Source organism: Chenopodium album, chromosome 8 (genome assembly GCF_948465745.1).
Source record: "Chenopodium album chromosome 8, dcCheAlbu1.1, whole genome shotgun sequence".
NCBI classification, from domain to species: Eukaryota; Viridiplantae; Streptophyta; class Magnoliopsida; order Caryophyllales; family Amaranthaceae; genus Chenopodium; species Chenopodium album.
The window spans coordinates 23,331,436-23,353,166 of NC_137841.1; the positions used below are offsets into that span (position 1 = coordinate 23,331,436).

The window sequence follows — 21,731 nt, forward strand, 5'->3', positions numbered from 1 at the left end:
GGAAAAATTAATTTTAATGGTCCAAGCTTTCGGCCATCCGCTAAAGATAGTCTTACCTTTTGATTATTCCATAATGTACCCAACTTTAGGAAATTCTTCCCAAAATGGTCCTAAACCTCAAATGACCAGGGTAACCAGTTACCAATGTCATGTGTCACAATTATGTTGATTTTTTTTAGAAAAAGATAGAGAAGGTGGTGCTCATGGTGGAGAAAGATAGAGAGATAAAAGGTGGTGGTCATGGTAGCTTTACAAGCTAGGGTGGTGGTTAGTTTATGATAATGGGAGAAAAAGTCAGGATGAGGTGATTTGATTGTGGTTAGTAAGGTAAAGGGTGTATGGGAGGCAATTGGAGATATTGGACTTGAGGGTGGTTTGGTAAGGGACCATTTTGGGAAGAATTCAAAAAAATTAGACTCATCAATCAATTAACCTATACTAAAAGCAAACCTAAAATAACACATGTCACAATGTCATTAACAATTTTTTCGCCCATTTTACTTTCCGTTTTTACGCATATTCTTTAAGGAAATCATTTTATAATAATTTAAAATATCTTTCTTCCAATTAAAATTCTTAACAATAATAATTCTCCATAAAAACCCAACTAATATATTTTTACATATACGTAGTCTTTTATATTAGGTATTATTTTTGTAAAAAAAAATGAGGAAAATGTTATTAAATAATACTGCATATATTATTTTAGTTTTCGATAATACTATATGTTAACTTCTTTTTTTCTTCCAATTTAGTTACTTTTGCAATTATGTTTAATTCAATTAAAAATAAATTCATTTTGTTAAGAGATATCCATACACTTTATTTTCTACTTTTAAAATTCGTATCAATAATAACGCACCACGTGTAAAAATAAAACCTTATACATTGATATAGTTAGAAATAAAATAAATTTATATTTATAATTTTTTAACCGTGCATTACATGGGACTTATTACTCCGTATAAGATAATCAAAAGGTGAGACTCTTTACGACAGATGGGTAAAACTTGGGCTTGTTAAAATCAATTACTACCTCCGGTCCACTTTACTAGCAACTTTGAGGGGGTTTGCGGAGGCCGAGGCAAAACTTTTAAGGGGTGAATTAGAAGAAGTAAGGGTATGTAATTAGGAGATAATATTGGAGGGAATAGTTGTGGTCCCCTTTTGTTGACTTTTGTAAGCACTTGTACTTTTGTGAAATTAGTGGGAAATTCCCACCCTTTTTGCTGGCAACATAAGCAATAAGTGGGAAAATTTTTTGGGCAGTTTGTTTCCCTCCCAAAATTTCCCCAAATTTCAAATGTTTAACCAAATTCCCCCAAAATTTAAATTTTTGCATTAAATTCAAACAAAATGCCCTATATAAAACCAGGGCTTCCCTTCCAATTCCCCATTTTCAAAAGATCAGTTTTAGAAGAATTGGGGAGGGGGGAGGGGGGAGAATTAATTCAAGTAACATCACATCAGAAATTAGTTTAGTAAATCCAAAATACAGGCAGCCCTAACAAATTACAGCCGTCTAAAAGTTGATTAGTTAAATCCTAATTCCTAAAGCTGTGTTAGTAGATGCAGCTTCAATAATTACAGGAATAGGCTCCGTTGAAGACCGTCCAAAAACCACCAGCCGCCACTTCATCACCAAAAAGCAATCCTAAAAAATTTTCAAAAGAGAAGGGACTCATGGCAGAGTTCATACACGAACTTATGGATGAGTTAATTCAACAGGACCAGCTCATGGAAGATGAATTCAACGAAGAACAATTCATCTAAGAAGAGTATCAAGGGTCGTCTGATTCAGACCATGAACAAGACCAACATCATGAAGATAATGATGCAGATGGATATGATGCATATGATGATGCAAACCAAGAAGAGCTACAATACAATTGCAGAGCAACAAGAGAGATGACAGTAGAACAGAAAAGAGCAATTGTTGAGGAGATTATGTTGCACATGGAGGGGGACTCATTGCCAAGAGGCTTTTTAGCTAATTTGGCAAGAAAACATTCAGTGCACAAATCTACAACAACAAGATGGTTTCAGGTAATAAAACATTCTCTAGCTCAAGGTATTGTTGTTGATGTTAATACAAAAAAATTATGCAGGACAGGACGCAAAGCAAAAGAATACACAGATGAGTTCCTGACATATGTACCATTGTACAAAAGAACAACTGAAAGGGGATATGCTGGTGCACTGAAAATACCCAAAACAGCATTGCATAGGCTAAGGCAGCAAGGCAGGCTGAGAACACATACAAGCACAAATCACCCAACATTGACAGAGAAGCACAAAGTATCAAGACTTAAATGGGTTTTAAGTCTAATAAATCATGTACCAGCAGTAGGGGACCCAAAATTCAGTGATATGCAGCAATGGATACATTTAGATGAGAAATGGTTCTACATTAATCCAGAAACAAGAACCTTCTACCTACTGCCAACAGAAGATGATCCATACAGGGCTCAATAATCAAGGAGGTTCAAGATCAAAGCAATGTTTATGGGAATGATAGGTAAACCATTGTTTGATGCTGAAAACAACATGATACATGATGGAAAATATGGCCTTTTTCCTTTTGTAAAGTATGAAAGAGCCAAAAAGAAAAGCAAGAACAGAGATGCAGGGACTCTAGAGACAAAGGCAATTCAAAGTGTCACAAAAGAGTGCATAAGGGAGATGCTGCTAACACATGTCATCCCAACAATTTATGAAAAATGGCCACAGCAGTTGCCAAAGGACATCATCATACAATGGGATAATGCTAGGCCTCATCAGGTACCAAAGGATGAAGAATTTCAAGCAGCTTGTCATGCACATGGGTTCAACATTCAATTCATATTCCAACCAGCTCAGTCATCAGAAACAAATGTTTTAGATTTAGGGTTGTTTAGTGTGATTCAATCATTACAATATCAATCTTTTCCAAGGAATCTAGATGACTTAATCAAGGAAGTGGCTAAAGCTTTTCAAGAATTTGATCCTATACTAAACAAGTACACATGGATCACACTTCAATCCTGCCTGATTAAGATACTGGAAAAGCAAGGTGGTAATAACTTCTCTCCCCCACACATGAAGAAGAGAAGCTTGGACAGCCAAGGTCTACTACCACAACTACTTGAAGTAGACAGGGATCTCATTGGTCAGGTTGTCCATTTTTTGGACACAGTCACAATTACAGGAGATGATGAAGGGCACATAGAAGTAGATGCAGACTAATAACTTTGCCTAACTTTTGGAAGGCTAGTATTAGGGGACTCATAATTGACTGCCACACATAACCTTTTCCTATTCAAACAACTTTTTGAGTTAGATTATGTGTAGGTTATGTGTACTTTTGCTAGATACAACTGGTTTATTTTTTTGGCAATCATGTAATCAGTCAAGCTCATATATTTTGATTAAACAAACATTTACAAGTTTTATTCTGTCTTTGTTTAATTTTTAGAACCTATTATTTCCATCAGAAGGGTTGTGTTTTCAGTCAAAGCTTTAGTGAGTGTTGGTACCTCAACAAAAACCATTTTGACATGGTTTATGGAGCATCCAGACCACCTAAGTAGCTATTAGATGAGTCCCATCATCATATGGAAAACCAAAAGGGGTATGCATGAACAAAAAAGGGACTCAATGCATTACAGGCAGAAGACAAGGGTCAAAATTGAACACTTCCATGGCAAGTAGGTGAAGGTTGACAAAAGCAGCAGGGGACTCAATCTCAACAACCAGAATAGACCATTCAACTGTGAATTCCACCAATGCAACAAACATATAGGCAAAAGAACTACTCCAACAAATGCAAACACTACCATCCCAAAACACAAATCAACTTCTATCAAACAACCTACATGTCCTGAAAATACCAGTTTTATCACAGTTACCAAATCAACTTCTACCAAACACCACCATCCCAAAGCAGAAATCAAATTCTATCAAACAACATACATGTCCAAAAAATACCAGTATTTTAACAAACAGAAACCAACTTCTAGCTGCCACCACCATCCCAAAACAGAGAGGCTAACAAAAATAACTACCCACAGTTACTCCAACAGTCATGCATGAACTTCTCATGTAACTAAAATCACAGTCATTCAACAAAATTAACTACTCACACAAACCGTAACAACAACCCAGCACACAACTTCTAAACAACTAATTGCACAGTACAAGGACAAACAAAGAAGCTCATAAATAAATTAGGGTTTATAGAGTATACGTTGCGCATTCAATTACGAGGGGGGTTGAACTGAGGGTAGTAGATCTGCAGGTAAGCCTCAATGACTTCCTCCCTCCTCATGGCGTCTGGAGGACCAGATTTGATGCGTTTTGCGCCGGAAGAAGGCCCCTCGTCACGGTCTTGGGACTCCGGTGGATTAACCACCTCTGAAACCTCCAGATTTACTGGGGTAGATTCCCCTGTAGCAGATCCGGTGGCTGAAACCTCCACCTCAGTCACTGGAGACCCAGAACCCCCAGCAGAAACAACCGCAGCAACCACGGAACCCTCACCAGCAGGAACCACCTCAGACGGTGGTTCATCATGGGCTAGAGCCTCAGAGACCACCACCTTCGGCGGCTCCTCATCGCTGTCATAATCAGTGAGTTTCGCCCCACGGATCCGCCTCTTCGCAATCACAGAAGCACGGCGAATGGGTTTCATCACACCCGTTCCACGATGGGTTTGTAGGTAACGCTACCAGATCGACGGCTGGAAGCACTTGTTTCAAGGGTTTCATGGCAAGTTAGATCTAGGTTTTTGTCAGTAGGAGAAGCCATTGACGGACCTCAAAGTTGGATACAGATATACGATCAACAGAGGAATTTAAAGAAAACAAACCAAGGAAGACAAACAGAGAGAGAGAGAGGATGGGATTCGGCGAGTGATGAGTGAGAAAATAACAACTAGGGTTTATGTGGGAGGGATTTATTCTGGAGAATTCTCCGGAATAAATGAACTCCAACCAAATTCTCCAGAATAAATGAACTCCAACCAATTCATCTGATGAATTGAATGAGGAGCATTGAATGAGGAGCATTCAATTAAGGTAGTTGGGGAGTTGTTGAATTTGAAGGGTTGGGGTATAATTTTGGTGGGAATGATTAATTTAATTAATCAGTTTTCTTTTTTAATCTGATAAGGTTAGTAATGTAACAAAGTTGAATTATTATAAAAATAAGGGTAAAATGGTAAAATTACATAAAAAACTTTACTAAAAAAAGAAATAAATGGGAAAGTTGCAAGTAATTTGGACCACCAAAAAAAGGAAATAGTTGCGAGTAAAGTAGATTAGTTTTTCAATTTGAATAGCTTCATTTTCTCTGCACTCCTCCGAGTTCTCAGTAAAAGCGATTCCCCTTCACTCAAGAGGGGGCACTCCGAGACGTTCAAACTCGTGGATTCCGAGAATCTGATAATGGGTATACTTCGAATTATACTTTCTTGCAACCCCTTTTCACCCAATTGAATTTTACAATTCATTGGAAGATAATTTGATAATGGGTATACTTCGAATTCTTTGGTTGCAGAAGAAGGAGATTCAAAGAAAAGTAGAATGAAGGAAATGGAAGGAATAGCTTCTATAGCACTTTTGCCTTGTGGGTCCATCTCTGGTCACTTCATCCGTCTTCCTCATTCTACTTGCTATGGTCTCCATGGCATTGGTTTATCTCTTTCCCTTTCTTTCTCTTAACTGCTTTTATTATTCAAATTCATTTACTTGCTTTAATTGTGTTGGTTAGTGTAATAGTTGTGAATTGTTGCTCGACTCTTCATTTAATCTTAAGTACTCGTGTTGGATTTTTGACACTTGGGGATGGTATGGACACTGATTGTTTTTACAAAATAGCCGAGTCGGACATGGGACATGAATTTGTATCAGTAATCTAATTCTAATAGTGTTCATTGTTTAGATAGTGTAAATTAAAACTGCGACTTTGATTTTGATTGGAAAAATCTGTAAAAGGGTTTTTTTTTTTTTTTTTTTTTTTTTTTTTTTTTTTTTTTTTTTTTTAAAGTTTCCTTGTTTGCTTGTCTCTAGATGAGAGGAAAATGTAGAGTGATGGCATTCCCCTAGATTATTGCACCTTACTTTTTGAGAAAACTATATATAGTATGCATCCAGTTTGTCGCGTAAGTTATGTACGAAGTATGATGTTTCATACATTCTGGTTCATAAGGTTTCACTTTTTTTTTTGTCCCTTTTCATATATTTAGAGAGAGGGTGATTCACTCCTTATGTGGTGAACTTGATTATTAGATGCTACTTCCTAAAATTTAATTATTACGATATTACTACCTTTGCTGGGCTTTGGTTGTCATATTGGTACTTCAAACTATATTATTAAAGTGATGTACATATTGGATGGAGGGAATAAAATCATTGCAACTTTGCAAGAAAAAGTGTAATGGGATTTTGGATTTCTGTCATATTGGAGAATTGCGTTTGTTTTTCTCGTTATGACAACTTATACATGTCACTAGTAGTCATGTGCTATTTGCATGACTAGTAGCTGTTAACTATGTATGGCATTTTCCACCCACTCATAACAAAAGCTCACCTCGTTAACTTGCTCATCCCGACTCAGCCCATACTTTGCACATATTTCCTGGTTAGCAATGTAATTATGGCTATTTCCTAATTCCTATAAGCATCTTCCCCAAGAAGCATGGTTAGAAGCTAAGAGCAGTTTCCCTCTTGCTTCCTTTGAATTACAATATTTCTCTTGTGATTTTTGATTTCACTCTTGTACCATTCTAATTGCAAAATCCTGCTTGCTATTTGAAGCTGACGTGGTATTGGTAATGCTTTGTTTCAATTTTATGCTTGTGCATACCAGCATGTTTAGTACACAACACCCATGTTGCACATGGAAATCCTATCAAATGAAGTACTGCTAGAGGAGTTCTTCAGTGAGAGAACAACAGGAACATTTGATCTGTATATCCTGCTTCTTTCCCTTATTTGTGAATATTTTAATGCTGTATGATGTAATAATGAAAGTTTTAATCAACTGGTTATATGTAATGAGATTAATATAAATTGTGGATGTTGTTTGTGGTGCTCTATGCCCTTATCATGTTTTATTCTATCCCTTACCCAATTTGCTGTTATCTTGTACAGTTCTCTAAACTTGAGCTGTCTTTGTACCACTTGACATTGATTGTGTCTCTGATTTGGTCAGAACTTGCATGTGAAAGAGAGTGCAGTAGAGGTGATGACTATCGTTTGATCAAGCTCAATATTGTTGATTTCGCTGTAATAATCCCTAAAATACTCTATATTGGATATCACTTTCTTACCTTGTAGTTGTATGTCACTCTCATTATCGTTTGATGACATACTACATGACAGACTAAAAAAGAAGCAATTGTGGTTGTAGAATGCAAAGGACATGATGCCGCAAGGTTTAAGAATGCTGAACATGTACATGGGTAAGCTGTTTCAAAAGTAGCTTAGTGATATATTTTTTCGTTTGGTAGGAACATGAGTGGACTTTATAAATTTATTTATTTTGGTTAAACTCCTTTCTAAGATGTGTAACTTTTGCCTATTGTTTTATTCTATTTATCAAAGGTGTAGTGCTCTTTAATGATAGTTAGAAAGGTCCACTATTTTTATTGACTTCGTGTTATATTCTGCCCTCATTGCTTCAAAATGCAACTCTGTGCTTGATTTTTCATGTGATGGTGATAAAGCACCATCTGATGTATGACACGAATTTCATTGAATCAATTTGGAGAACTAATTCTTTGTTTTCCTCTACAGCATAGTTTGCATGCTCTTAGTTTATACGTAACTACTAACAAGTATTTCTTTTTTGTACTTGGTTTGTAGACAGCTGGGGGAAAGATATCACTAATGAAGTTGAACAGAAGCAAACAAAAAGCAAGATCGTAGTCTCCTTCGAGTGTGAGGCACTTAAAGCTGATAAAGCAGCAGAAGATCACATAAGGCAATATATGCCGAAATTGGCAGGCATGGATGCTGTCGGTAAGTGGTACATTTTTAAATTTTGGCTGTATCAAACTTTTTAGGTTGGTGTCTGTCTGGTTGTTTGGTTAGTGAATGATAAATATCATAAATTATGATGTAAGGTAAAATTGGCTAGACATAAACTATAGTTTGGGTGTGGTCAACAACACGACCTTTAGGTGGAGCAATTAACAACACAACCTTTTGGGGGTGGGTCTGGTTATTGACATGAATTATTTCCGGCATTAAAAATTCCACCGGAAACACATAATGTTCTATTTTTTTATATTTATTTTTTTAAAAGTTAAATCAACCCCCTCACGTGACTATAGTCACACTATGTAATTGGGCTTTAAGTTGGGTTTCTACTTTTTTTTCTTTTTATTTTTTTCATCTTGTAATTTTTTTCACACTATAGTCACCAAGGTACATTGAGGTGCACACGGTTGTTTTTATTGTTTATTATATGCGACTTACTTCAATGAGGCGTGCCTTAGGCACAACGAACTCTGAAACACCTTGGTACACCTTGAGCCTTTTAATACTTAAAAGTGTACTCTTCTAGAGCCTCCTCCAAAACTCAGAGTGGCTGCTCCTCTGGTTTTCTTGGTTTAAGAGATCCCAGTATCCAGATTTAAAAGTGTAGGTTCCATTCTTGGTTAGGGCCCAAGAGTATCTATCCTCACCCTCAACAGGCAGAATGTAGGTTGCCAAGACCTCCCTTGTGTCTTCTTGGCTTCTTGCTGGAAGTATTTCCAGATTAAATTTGCATTCCAACTTCTATTATCTGTAAATAACTCGCAGACTCTCTGTGGTTTTGGCTGTTGGGATTGCTCCTTCCGAGTAACTCTTTACTTACCCATCCACATATCTGGTTCAACATGAATATTTCTACCATTTCCAATTCTACATCCTATGCCCATTTTGAGTGCATTAACTGCTATCAATATACTCCCTGCGGGTACTTGTCCTGATCCGCATTGTATTTTCCTTTGAAGATTCTACTAGCTAGAAGGCTAGTATTATTGTTGAATCTCCACCTATGTTTTGCCAGTAGGCTTATATTTTATGCTTCTAGATTCCTTATAACTAGCCCCCCTACCAACTTATGACAGAATAGGAACTCTCTCTTCCTCCAATAAATGAGCTTCTGTGATGTGGAAGAGGCCCACCAGAATTTGAGTAAGGCTGAAGTTAATGACTTCTGAACAAATTCTGCCCCCCCCAATAAATAGAGAAGATATGTTGTGCCACAGCAACTAGAATTCTGTTTATGAGGATTAGCTTTCCTGATTGGGGATAGCATTGAGTACTTCCATGAGGATATTTTTTGATTCACCTTGTCTATCACCTGCTGGAATTTGGTGGAGGATCGTCCATCCACATCCATCGGGCCACCTAAGTAGGAACCCAACTCCATTGTGCTTTTGACTTTTGAGTGATTGCCTCATCAGCCTCAGAAATCGTGATGGAGTATTAGGGGCTAAAAAGGATCAAGGATTTTTTTGTAGATTTATTACTTCTCCAGATATAGAGTAGAACTCATCAAGGGTTTGTTTTAGCAGTCTGCAAGATTGGGGGTGGCCTTAAAGCAAAATAAGGCATCATCTGCAAAAAATAAATGGCTTACTGAAGGAGCTTGTTTTGCTTTCTACCTTGTCAACTTCTCTTTCCTTTTGAGGAGCAGAATTTCCTTGGATAGCTTTTCTGTTATAATTATAAAGAGGTAGGGGGAAAGGGGATCCACTTTTCGTAATCCCGTTTGAGGCTTGAAGAACTCACTTGGCTCTCCATTCACTAAAACCGCATATGAAACATATGAGATACATTGGTAATCCACTTTCTCCATATCTCAGGGAACTTCATTTTAGTAGCGACTTTGATCAAGAAATCCCATTTTACCCTATCATACGCCTTGCTAAGATTGATCTTTAGGATACTTTCATAAAACAATTATCCGCCACTAGTCGCCCCGGAACACATATGCATGATAGAAATTTTCAAAAAAATCAAGGAGAACACTTTTTAGCCGATTCACCACGCACTTTCAAATGATCTTTTACGCTGAGCTACACAAACTAAGTGGCTGAAAGTCCCCCGCTGTTAAGGTTGTTCTACCTTAGGAGTCAGGGCAATGAATATTCAATGCGTCTCAGAAACCATGAAGCCTTTTGAGAAGAAGTGTGTTACTGCCTGCAACGAACTAGCGTGGACAAACAAGATAAGGTCGAAAGGTTATATGTTTGATTAAAGCTTCAAGCTTGCAAAAGGGATAAAGATGGCTTTAGGCCATTACTCTCCATGTAATTCTTACAATTTCTGAATGCCTCTCTCTTCCTGGGTTGCTACTTCTTATACTACAATAATATTACTAGAATTGGCAACTTGGCCTTTAATTACTACAATTGCTATTCTTGTCTTCATACTACTTAAGTGTAATACAACCAAATACTAAAGCTGCTCTTGTCTCCCTTGCTCTTATCTCAACGGTTCTCTGCCGCACCTTTTTGCAGTAGCCTAAGGCTCTCTGTTGTTGCCGTTGCCCTGTCTCTCTTGTCTTGGTTGCCTATAGTACGTTAATGTGATTGGTGGTGGAGGGTGCATTCCAATACCGCCCCCCAAAAGCGCCACCTTGTCCTCAAGGTGAAAGTGTGGAAATTTCTCCTTGATCACTTCCATATCCTCCCAAATGCAGGTAGTCCGAGCCACTTAATCAGTACACTCTGCCTTTCGCCTCGACTCCCCCGTGGCTTGACCTATCTTCTGGCTCTACTACTAGCTCAAGTTCTGGAGTGATTTGTTCCGGAATGGTAGGTGAACTAGGAACGTCCCCCACTGCCCTTTTGAGCTGTGACACATGGAATACAGGGTGGATACGACAAGTCTCAGGCAGCAACAACTTGTATGCGACCTTTGCTATCCTTTGCACAATTTCAAAAGGCCCATAGAAACGTGCAACCAGCTTCTCAAAGGGTCTCCTAGCCAATGACCTTTGGCGATAAGGTTGAAGCTTGAGGAACACACGGTCACCCATCTGAAATTCGACTTCTCTGCGTTTAGCATCAGCACTCTGCTTCATCACTTGTTGGGCCCGAGCCAAATTCAGCTTAAGCTCATCGAGCATTAGATCACGTTCTTGCAAAACCTCTTCCACTGAACTCACTGCCGTCTGTCCTGCACCCACCCTAATAATCTTAGGTGGTTCCCGCCCATACAATGCTTGGAAAGGAGTGACCAATGTAGACGAGTGAGCCGTGGTGTTGTATGAAAATTCCACCCATGGCAACCACTTAGCCCATGATTTTGGCTGACCACCTGCGAAACACCGCCAGTACGTCTCCAACCTCTTATTCACCACCTCGGATTGGCCATCCGTTTGGGGGTGATAGGAGGTGCTCTTCTTGAGCTCGGTACCTTGAACTCTAAATAACTCCTTCCAAAAGATGCTAACAAAAATGCGATCCCGATCGGTCACAATACTACTCGGTATCCCGTGTAACCGAACCACCTCCCGTATGAAAATTTCAGCCACTCCATACGCCGTGAAAGGGTGTTTTAACCCGATAAAGTGTGCATATTTCGTAAGACGATCAACCACCACTAAAATGGTGTAAACCCCTCTTGATTTCGGAAGGCCTTCAATGAAATCCATACTAATATCCTCCCAAACTCTCTCCGGAATTGGCAGCGGCTGTAGCAATCCCCCGGGCACTTGTTGTGAGTGTTTATTCCGCTGACAAGTGTCACATCCCCTCACATACTCCGCCACGTCTCTCCTCATACCAGCCCAAAACCATTCCGACCCTATCCTCAAATAGGTCTTCGTTTCACCCGTGTGACCTCCCTCCGGAGAATCGTGATAAGCTTGAAACAAGGCTCTCTTTAGACTTGAGTGCCGTGGAATTAACACCCTCCCTTTGTACAATACCTCTGCTTTTAATTTTTGCAAAATCGCATCCCCTTCGATTTCTTTTTCCAGAATTTCCCAATTGACGGCTTGCGTTACACACAATTCCTGGTCCCCTGTGTCTCCCAGAGCCCCTTCACCTTTGCGCGACAGCGCGTCTGCCACACGATTCGCCACACCCGGTTTATACTAGAGGTCGAAATCGAATCCGATGAGTTTCCGGACCCACTTTTGGTATTCGGGTACTATCTCCAGTTGTTGGGCGATGAATTTTAAGCTTTTTTGGTCGCTTCTTATGATGAATCTACGGCCTAGAAGGTAGTGCCTCCACTTTTGCACCGCTAGACACACCGCCATCAACTCCTTCTCGTAGATTGATTTTCCCCGACCAACGGGACCGAGAACCTTGCTGAAAAAAGCCACTGGCCTCCCTTCTTGCATTAGCACAGCCCCGAGTCCGTACCCGGATACATCAGATTCGACCACAAAAACCCTCTTGAAGTCCGACATAATGAGCACCGGAGCCACTGTCATCGCCTCTTTTAGCCGCCGCCTGAAGGCACCTTCCGCCGAGTCTGACCACCCATAGCTATCCTTCTTAAGTTGCTCTCTCAGTGGCTGTGCGATTTGGGCGTAGTTACGAATAAATTTGCGATAATATCCAGTCAAACCCAAAAAGCCTCTTAATTCTTTTAAGGAACGTGGGCTGGGCCATTCAATCATGGCTCGGATCTTGTCTTGGTCCACAGAAACCCCCTTCTTGGATATTATGTGGCCCAAATATGCCACCTCTTTACCAAACTCACACTTTTCTTGTTGGCAAATAAAGTATGTTTCTCAAGCGTGGCTAATGCAATCCTCAAGTGTGTAATGTGATCTTCCTTGTTAGCACTATAAACCAAGATATCATAAAAAAATACAAGGATAAATTTACGTAAATAAGGCCGAAATACCTCATTCATAAGCGATTGGAAGGTGGCCGGCGCGTTGGTTAAACCAAACGGCATCACAAGAAATTCATAGTGCCCTTCGTGGGTGCGAAATGCCGTTTTGTGTGTATCTTCCGATCGCACTAAGATTTGGTGATACCCGACTTTAAGATCAAGCTTGGAGAACACTTGTGCCCCATGTAATTCGTCGAGAAGCTCATCAATCACCGGAATCGGGTACTTATCGGGGACTGTTTCTTTGTTCAAGGCCCGATAATCGACACAAAAGCGCCATGACTCATCCTTCTTTTTTACCAAAAGAACAGGACTCGAGAATGGGCTAGCCGAAGGCTTGATTATACCGGCCTCTAACATTTCTCCAATTAACTTCTCGATTTCATCTTTTTGGAATTGGGGGTACCGATATGGTCGAACGCTCACGGGATTAGTGCCCTCTTTTAGCACAATTGAATGCTCGTGATTTCGGACGGGTGGCAGCCCACTAGGAGTATCGAACACCCCTTTATATGTGTGCAATACTTCTGACAAAAACCCGGGAATCTCTTCTGTTACTCCACCTTCCTTCATGTCTTCCACTTGATTCAATTCGACCAAGATTCCCCCACTTTCCTTTCGCAATGTTTTGATCATTGCCTTCAAGGTAATACCTGTACGCGCCAAGCTCGGATCACCGTTAAGAGTCACCTCTTCCGACCCCACATTAAAGCTCATTCTTTGCAATTTCCAATTAGTCATTATCTCCCCGAGTTTTTCGAGCCACTGTACACCCAAAATCAGGTCCGAATTTCCAAGTTGGAGTGGTAGGAAATCCTCCTCCACCACGAAATCCTCCTTCAGCTGCACGCGCACCCCACAGCAGGTGCCACGTCCCCTTACTGCGGCTCCGTTTCCCAGAGACACCCCGAAGGAGTTCGTCCCTGTAATCGGTATCCCAAGTCTTTCCACGGTGCCCGTGGATATGAAGTTATGTGTGGCACCGGGGTCTATCATCACCACCACCGGCGCTCCGTGAATTTTTCCCGTCATCTTCATTGTTTTCGGGTTTGTAAGGCCCACAATCGAGTTCATGGAGACGGAGGTCGGCACCTCCTCTTCCTCCGGTGCTTCCAACGCCACCAATTCGCCTGACCCCTCCAGTTCTTCTTCTTCCACCGGCAGTACACTCAACCCCTTGGCGGCGCAGACATGGGTGGGACCCGTCCAACGGCCGTCGCACCGGAAGCATAGCTCGCGCGCTTTCTTCTCGGCAATCTCCCTCTCAGTCAACCTTCTTACTTCCCCATTGAATTTCGAGGTGTTTGGGCTGTTTCGATTTGGGTAGCTTACTGATGCTACTGAGGTTTGGGTGGATTGGGCTGGGTTGTTTTGGGCTGGGTACGGTTGGTGTTTAAAGGGGATGTGTTTGGGTTGTGGGTCTGGCTATTTGTGGGAGTTAATTGGCTGGCCCAATCCCTAAGAGTGTAGAGGCTGGGCTCTTGTTGAAGTAGGAATAGGGTCCGGGTCGAGTAAACGCTCCACCCACCCTTTTTGTGCTATTTACCCGATTTCTCTCCTCAACCCGGATAGCTAGATCCATGGCATCCTCCAGTGTATGCGGGTTTAGAATTCGTATTTCCGCCCTTATCTCCTCCTTGAGACCGTTCACAGACTGCCCTTTCATGATGCTTTCCGGTACGTCGAGCAATGGTGACGCCTTCTCAATAAAGGACCTCCGATATTCCACCACAGTGGTGGTATGTACCACGGCGAGCCATTGTTCGTGGAGGGTCCCAGCGTTGACGGGCCGAAATTGTGTGAGCACTCGAAGCCTCATGTCTTCCCAATTAGTCACCGGTCGTCTGCGATTTTCCCATTGATACCACCTCAACGCGTCGCCATCCATGGCGACCACTGCCGCCTGTAACTTTTCCGCTTCCGTGAGTCGGTAAAATTGGAAGTACTGCTCGCCTCTCAGCACCCATCCGTCAGGATCCGATACGTCAAATACAGGTAAGTCGAGCTTCCGGTATCTCCAATTACCCCGTTCGTGGTGGTCATGGTGGTGGCGGTACTCCCCTCCAAAGCCCGCTTCCAGATTACCAAAGCGGAGCCCGTTGAAGCCTCCCGCTCCTCCTGGCGGCTCATTAAACCCGTTATTCCTGTGCGGCGACCCGTCGAAGCCCCCCAAAGGTATGGGTTGCTCCACCTCCTCATTCCCAGCGTGGTTATGAGTGGGTTGCTTGGTCAGAGACTTTAGGGCGTTACGGATTTCGTCCATGGCCTTCTCCTGTCGGCTTGCCGTCATGCCCACCTGCTGGGTTATGTCTTGCCGGAATCTGTCCATCTTCCCTTCCATTGACTGCCGCACTCTATCAACGTTTTCATCTTGCTTCTTAAGCAGTGTGTGTTGGAGAGAGTTCTCCCCTTCACCGAGTTTCTCGCAAAGTTCCTCCTTTCTTTCCTCTAGTGCCGCTACCCGCTCCGGCGGCACGGTCAGTGGCGTCGGAGGCATGTCGGCTCTGATACCAACTGCAACGAACTAGCGTGGACAAACAAGATAAGGTCGAAAGGTTATATGTTTGATTAAAGCTTCAAGCTTGCAAAAGGGATAAAGATGGCTTTAGGCCATTACTCTCCATGTAATTCTTACAATTTCTGAATGCCTCTCTCTTCCTGGGTTGCTACTTCTTATACTACAATAATATTACTAGAATTGGCAACTTGGCCTTTAATTACTACAATTGCTATTCTTGTCTTCATACTACTTAAGTGTAATACAACCAAATACTAAAGCTGCTCTTGTCTCCCTTGCTCTTATCTCAACGGTTCTCTGCCGCACCTTTTTGCAGTAGCCTAAGGCTCTCTGTTGTTGCCGTTGCCCTGTCTCTCTTGTCTTGGTCGCCTGTAGTACGTTAATGTGACTACGTTAATGTGACTGGTGGTGGAGGGTGCATTGCACTGCCCTGATTACATCTGACTTAATGGAGTCCCAATTTTGGCGACATAAGGGGATGTGGAACAAAGGCTGCAGCTTTGATCTCTTCCTCTCTAAATGGATGTAGCAAGAAATTACATTGGTTATCCGACAGTGAGGGAAGATCATCAAACCAGTCCTCCAAATTGTTTGGTTGCTCAGCCATATTCCCTTTGAACAAAGATGAGAAAGATTCAAAGAAAAGCTTACGTATCTCTTCCTTTCCATGCGTCCAATAGGCTTTACCATTAAGGCTCTAAGTTCCATTCTGCATGCCCTTGACTTTACACTTTTGAAGAAAAAGACATGCTTTGGTTCCCAAATGCATCCCAACTTGATTTCGACCTTTGCCTCCAATACCACCATTTATTCTCGATCCCCCCCTCTAACTCCTGTCTACACTTGATCCCCTGGGCTGACTTGTATTGCCATTCTAAATAATTAGCTGATTGTCCCAGTTAAGGTCCATCTTAGCTTCATAATCAAGGCACCAGTACGTCATTCGAGAGAGTGTACTTAGGGGTTGTTTGGTTGACAAAATAAAACAGGGAAAGTGAAAATTCATGGAATGTTGTAATTTGGGTAGTTGTTTGGTTGACTCAAAAGAAAGCAAAAATGGGGGAAGTTGGATTTCATGGGAATTTCCACTTCCTACAAAATGTAAGAAATAAATTACCTAGCCCCCCTTGGTCATTCAAAATTCATGGGATTTCCAACTTCCCATTGCACAACCAAACAACTTAAAAAAAATTCCTAGGAATTTCATTTGGGAAATAACTTTCCATGAAATACAACTTCCTACGGGAATTTATTTCCCATGTCAGCCAAACAAGGCCTTAATCCTTCTCTGCACTTGGAACAAAGGTCACCCTGAAACATGTTCAGATCATGCCTCATGGACCAATTCTTTAATCTTGGGGATATTGATGCACCACGCTTCCATCTTATAAGGCGTACATTTTTTGTCTTTTGAGGGCGAGGGTTCTAGAATGATGGGACCATGATCCGAAAGTAAGATTGGTAGGTTCCAAACAATAGCATCAGAATATGCACGTCTCCATTCATCATTTGTGTAGGCTCTATCCAGCTGCCCATAGTTAGGATTTGAGACTATTTTTGCACCAAGTTATGTATTGATCCCGAAAAGGGGATAGGAGATATGGCCAATTGGATCTTCCAATCAAGAAAGTTGCTTAGCCTAGTGATGATCTTATTGCCTCCTAATTTTTTATCTAAAGATTTAACTTGGTTTAAATCCCCTATTAGAAGAAATGGTCCTTGATATTGTAGCATGAGCTCCTTTGAAGAGGATTCAATCTCATCTTTTTAAAACTTTATCGTTTGATGTCTCCTAACAACACTTCTGAATGAATCTGACTTCTTGAATCTACTACCTCCCTCTGCTTTCACTCCTTTTTCATTGCCATGTTTACCGTTTGTAACGCATTATAATTTTATCATTCGGCGATGCTAATGCTATTCTATGACTTATTTTTCTTAGAAAAGAGGCAACAAGTGTCTCATTCACAGCATTTAGACCAAATCCTTCCATACTTTTGCAGTGAACCCAACAGAGCAAATGTTACAGTTTGATGTGAAATGACCTATATTGTATATAATGGATTAATGGTGAAGTCTTTGTGATTACATATTTATTTTATTTTTGTCTCAGTTAACACTGGAAAGATGACCATTGCGGGTTTGGACTTCAATGAAGAAGATGATGATGAAACTGAGGATGAACTGGATCTTTGATATTACCAGACTTCGAATGGATTCTGCTTATGAGTAATTCAGCAAGCACGTAGCCCTGTCTCTTAGAGTCATGATCATAATGCAATGTAAATAGTTGCTTGCCTTATTTTCTTCAGTTTTTAGCTGCTAGTGCTACAAATGTCAACTGACTGAATAATGGTAGTCTAATTTAACTATACATCCTGTGTTCTTGTAGGTTCCATATTTATTTGCATGAACATATACATAACTATTTGTGTGTATGAATGAGTTGACATGTTTTGACTTTTGCATATTCCTTGTCTGCTTTGATTCTATTGTGATTTATAGCCAAAGGTAAAATCATGGTAAATAAGGAATCTTGTTAGATATGTATTAATGTATTTTCAAAATACCTTTTTATTTTTGTGTAATTTTATTTAATTTAGTCAAAGAATTTCAATGAATTTTTTTATTTTTTTAAATGGAAGAATTTCAATGATTAAAGTTTATGTATTGCATTTTTAAAAATCATTTATTTAAAAAGACGGAGGAAATATTAAGCAAGACATGGTCTAGTGATTTTATTCTTCACATTTTGGTCTTCACTTGGGGAATTTAAGAATTGAGGCTTATGTGCTCTTCCCTTGCCATCAAGGATTCCATACCAAAGGAAATCCATGTAATTAGAACTTGATACTTTGTGAGATTTTGTTACATTTATCTTGATTTTTAGTTTTTATATATCAAATTTTATATTGTCACAAATTCTTTTTTTTTTTGAAACAAATTGTCACAAATTCTTGATTAGTATATAGAGATATTGTTATTATTATATTGCAATGAAAACTGTGCAAATTATAAATGAGACTATAAAAATGAGACGAAGAGACTATGTACTTGTAAAAATTTGTTAATGTTATCATCATAGTCTACCGATAGTTTATGATTAATTCAAGATATGTGAGTAATGTGACTAGTTAGTTATGAAAATTGTACTCTCTCCGTCCCTAAATTACATTCCTCTTTCTCTCTATTATGTGAGGAATAAATGATAGAAAGAGAAATGTAATTTAGGGACGGAGGGAGTACACAAATTAGATAATCGAGAGAGACAACTATCAAATGCAGAGTATTATAAATGAATATTTTTTTTCTTAACCATAAAAGGACCATCGTCCAAAATAATGCTACGAGTAATACATTATTCATGGGAAAGAAAATGATAAGGTGACATTTGTCGTTTTCATTCCAATAATTTCCACTTGGCAAAGGAATATAGGTACATAATCCAAAACAGAACAAACACAAGTCATAAATTGAATTTAAGGTGGAAATTGGACGGTCTCTTAAATGTGCTAGGAGGAAAATGTTGAAAAACATAATCTTTAAGCTAACTCATTTGTGGCTAAGCTGATACCTATTACCTCAGAACCTTACCCACTCATGATTCAAATGGCCAAGAATTTTCAAACATTTCATATCACATATTATCTTAAAAATTTTCAACTAGTGAACATAAATTTTTTAAGGAATCTAACACAAATATTTTCACTAGTATAAATAGTACTTGTATAGTTGAACATAAGCATCACTCTAAGAAAAAAAAAAGTTAGAAAAAAGAAAAAAAGAAGGGGAAGAGAAATGGCTTCTAGCTTGATGTCCAATGCTGCCTCGGCTGTTGCCTCGGCTGGCAGTGTTCAGGCCAACATGGTGGCTCCATTCAATGGGTTGAAGTCTACTTCAGCTTTCCCTGTTAGCAGGAAGAACAACGTCGACATTACCTCCCTTGCTAGCAACGGTGGAAGAGTGCAATGTATGCAAGTATGGCCACCAATTGGCAAGAAGAAGTTCGAGACTTTGTCTTACCTCCCACCACTTTCCCCTGAGTCATTGCTTGGTGAAATCCAATACCTTCTTAACAATGGATGGGTTCCTTGCTTAGAGTTCGAGACTGAAGTAAGCTCCATTATACTCCGTCTTTTAAAATTACACTAGTTTTTAGGCTCAGGCGGCAAGGCCTCGAGTTACTGCATTAATTTCATGGTTGAAATCATTATTTTTATTAATTTTAATATAATGACAAATAATATGGTAATAGTTTAGTGACTAACAATTTACTTTTAAAACTTAAGGTCGTGGGATTAAATCTTGTACAAGCATATTTAACTTTAAGCGCGTGAATGAAAGACACAATTGATTAGGAATTCCCCTTGTATAGTTTTAGTCTTAGATCATAATAATATTACATTAAGCTAACATATATTTGTTATTTTGTGTAGCACGGATTTGTGTACCGTGAGAACCACAGGTCACCAGGGTACTATGATGGACGCTACTGGACCATGTGGAAACTACCCATGTTCGGGTGCACTGACCCAACACAAGTGGTGAACGAGCTCGAGGAGGCCAAGAAGGCTTACCCTAATGCCTTCATTAGGATCATCGGGTTTGACAGTTTCCGTCAAGTTCAATGCATCAGTTTCATTGCCTACAAGCCCCCAGGCTATTAATTAATAAAGATCATATGATCAATAAATACTTTGTTTGTGAAGCAGGCTTGTGTTTTTATTTAAGTTTAGTAGTTGTGTTTGTATAACTTTTCCTAATTTTAATGGACTTATATGCAACTATGTATGTTTCATTTAGAGTGAAGTGATTGTTCTTGTAATTGAATGGAAATTTCTCTTGTTTTAAAGTGTGCTAGTTTATCAAGTTTTCACACTATTTAGCAATTGTAATCCATGCAAATTACATGAATTAGTCAAACAAATTAAGTTCTTACAAATTTGATCCCTTCAAATTAGACATTCTTACATTATAAAACAACTTAATTGGATAACACCTACAAGATTGTACATCTTTTTTTTGTCTTTTTTCTTTTTAATGAACTTGAAATTATTCATACTAAAATTAAATTTGGATATTAATAAGTGAAACTACAACCGTATGTTGTTATGTTTTCATTAGTTTAACAAAACTATGGAAATCACACAATGTAGGGTTCGTTTGGCATTGCTGTGGTTTTCTGTTTTTTGGTTTTTTGTTTTCTAATAGTATATGATATGTGTCCCATAATGAATCAAAAATTATATAAACTTATGATAATTTTGAAAACTGACAACAGAAAAGTGAAAACACCTTTTTCTTGTTTCCTGTTTTTGGTTTTAAAAAATACAGGAAACTGAAAACCAAAACTGATGCCAAACAAGCCCGTAGTTTTCAAATTTTTTGTTGTAGATTGTCAAAATCAACATGTTTATATAAATATGGATAATATTTGTTTATAATATAAGCCAGCCTAAATCATATAAATATAAATCCTAAAACCGATATAGTCATAACAAACAAGCCCATAAAATAATTTTTTTTTTTTTAAAAAAAAAAAAAAAAAAAAAAAAAACGCTCTTCGGATTAGATTTTGTATCTACATATGGATCCATATTTTTAGGCTATGGCATGTGAACCAGTACAAGTATAAACTGAATAAATGTTGCATGGATCAAAAATATTACAAAAAAAGTTTAAAACAAAAATAGAGAATTAAACCTTTTTCAAATGGATCTGCTCTACCCAAAATTCCTTGAACTAATTTTAACCTGATCTGAATCAATATAACCGAAAATTGATGTTTTTAATTGCATATTGGCAATATATTGAAAACAACCTTATTATCATCTCTAAATATTTCCTTTGTTCGTTTTAGTTTGGCTTAGCCTCTAATTACTTTAGTCATCAACAATTCTAAGAATGAATAAAATGAAAGCATTACTCAACAAAGAAAGGAAAAAGATCATGATAAAGGTGTGCATAAGAAAGACAAAAAAAATGTGGATATTGAGTGAGAGAGTAATCGCAATTCGCAAGAGGTTGAGAAAGGAAGAGAAGGGGAAAAAATTGGTATATTTGTCGTGCACTAATGCTATATTGAGTGAGAGAGTAATCGCAATTCGCAAGAGGTTGAGAAAGGAAGAGAAGGGGAAAAAATACAGGAATTTAATAGTAGTAATATTAGTATTGGACCATTAATTGTTGGGTAATGCACTAATGCTATATGTAGCCTTAAGGGCTATATCTAAGCATTAAAGACACTCTTAGAAATTGTATAAAATTAGGAATTCAAGACAAAAACACGCATAAATTAGTGTAATTAGCGCTTAGATTTTTATATTTATGAACTTTTTACGATTTTCAAGTGTAAATTTAATGCTTATATGTAGCCCTAA

The 21,731-nt window shown here is 39.1% G+C and overlaps 4 protein-coding genes across 5 annotated transcripts; all 4 read left to right on the plus strand.

The window, feature by feature from the left end:
* Window positions 1-1,908: 1,908 nt before the first annotated feature.
* On the plus strand, window positions 1,909-2,475 carry LOC145642833 (uncharacterized). Its single transcript, XM_081693998.1, has one exon. It carries the CDS (start codon window positions 1,909-1,911, stop codon window positions 2,473-2,475), a length of 567 nt encoding a protein of 188 aa, XP_081550124.1.
* Window positions 2,476-2,499: 24 nt separating this feature from the next.
* On the plus strand, window positions 2,500-3,225 carry LOC145642834 (uncharacterized). Its single transcript, XM_081694000.1, has one exon. It carries the CDS (start codon window positions 2,500-2,502, stop codon window positions 3,223-3,225), a length of 726 nt encoding a protein of 241 aa, XP_081550126.1.
* Window positions 3,226-5,302: 2,077 nt separating this feature from the next.
* LOC145555920 (uncharacterized) lies at window positions 5,303-17,819 on the plus strand. 2 transcript variants are annotated; one of them, XM_081617635.1, is made up of 6 exons: window positions 5,303-5,427; window positions 5,536-5,670; window positions 7,192-7,265; window positions 7,362-7,441; window positions 7,849-8,000; window positions 17,465-17,819. In XM_081617635.1, exons 1-6 carry the CDS (start codon window positions 5,424-5,426, stop codon window positions 17,545-17,547), a joined length of 528 nt encoding a protein of 175 aa, XP_081473761.1. In that variant the 5' UTR covers window positions 5,303-5,423; the 3' UTR covers window positions 17,548-17,819. The 2 variants fall into 2 exon arrangements, with proteins under 2 accessions (XP_081473761.1, XP_081473762.1); XM_081617636.1 differs by having other exon boundaries at window positions 7,390-7,441; window positions 7,845-8,000.
* A 1,265-nt stretch (window positions 17,820-19,084) lies between these two features.
* On the plus strand, window positions 19,085-20,203 carry LOC145641768 (ribulose bisphosphate carboxylase small subunit, chloroplastic 3-like). Its single transcript, XM_081692713.1, has 2 exons — window positions 19,085-19,464; window positions 19,788-20,203. Exons 1-2 carry the CDS (start codon window positions 19,150-19,152, stop codon window positions 20,016-20,018), a joined length of 546 nt encoding a protein of 181 aa, XP_081548839.1. The 5' UTR covers window positions 19,085-19,149; the 3' UTR covers window positions 20,019-20,203.
* Window positions 20,204-21,731: the final 1,528 nt, after the last annotated feature.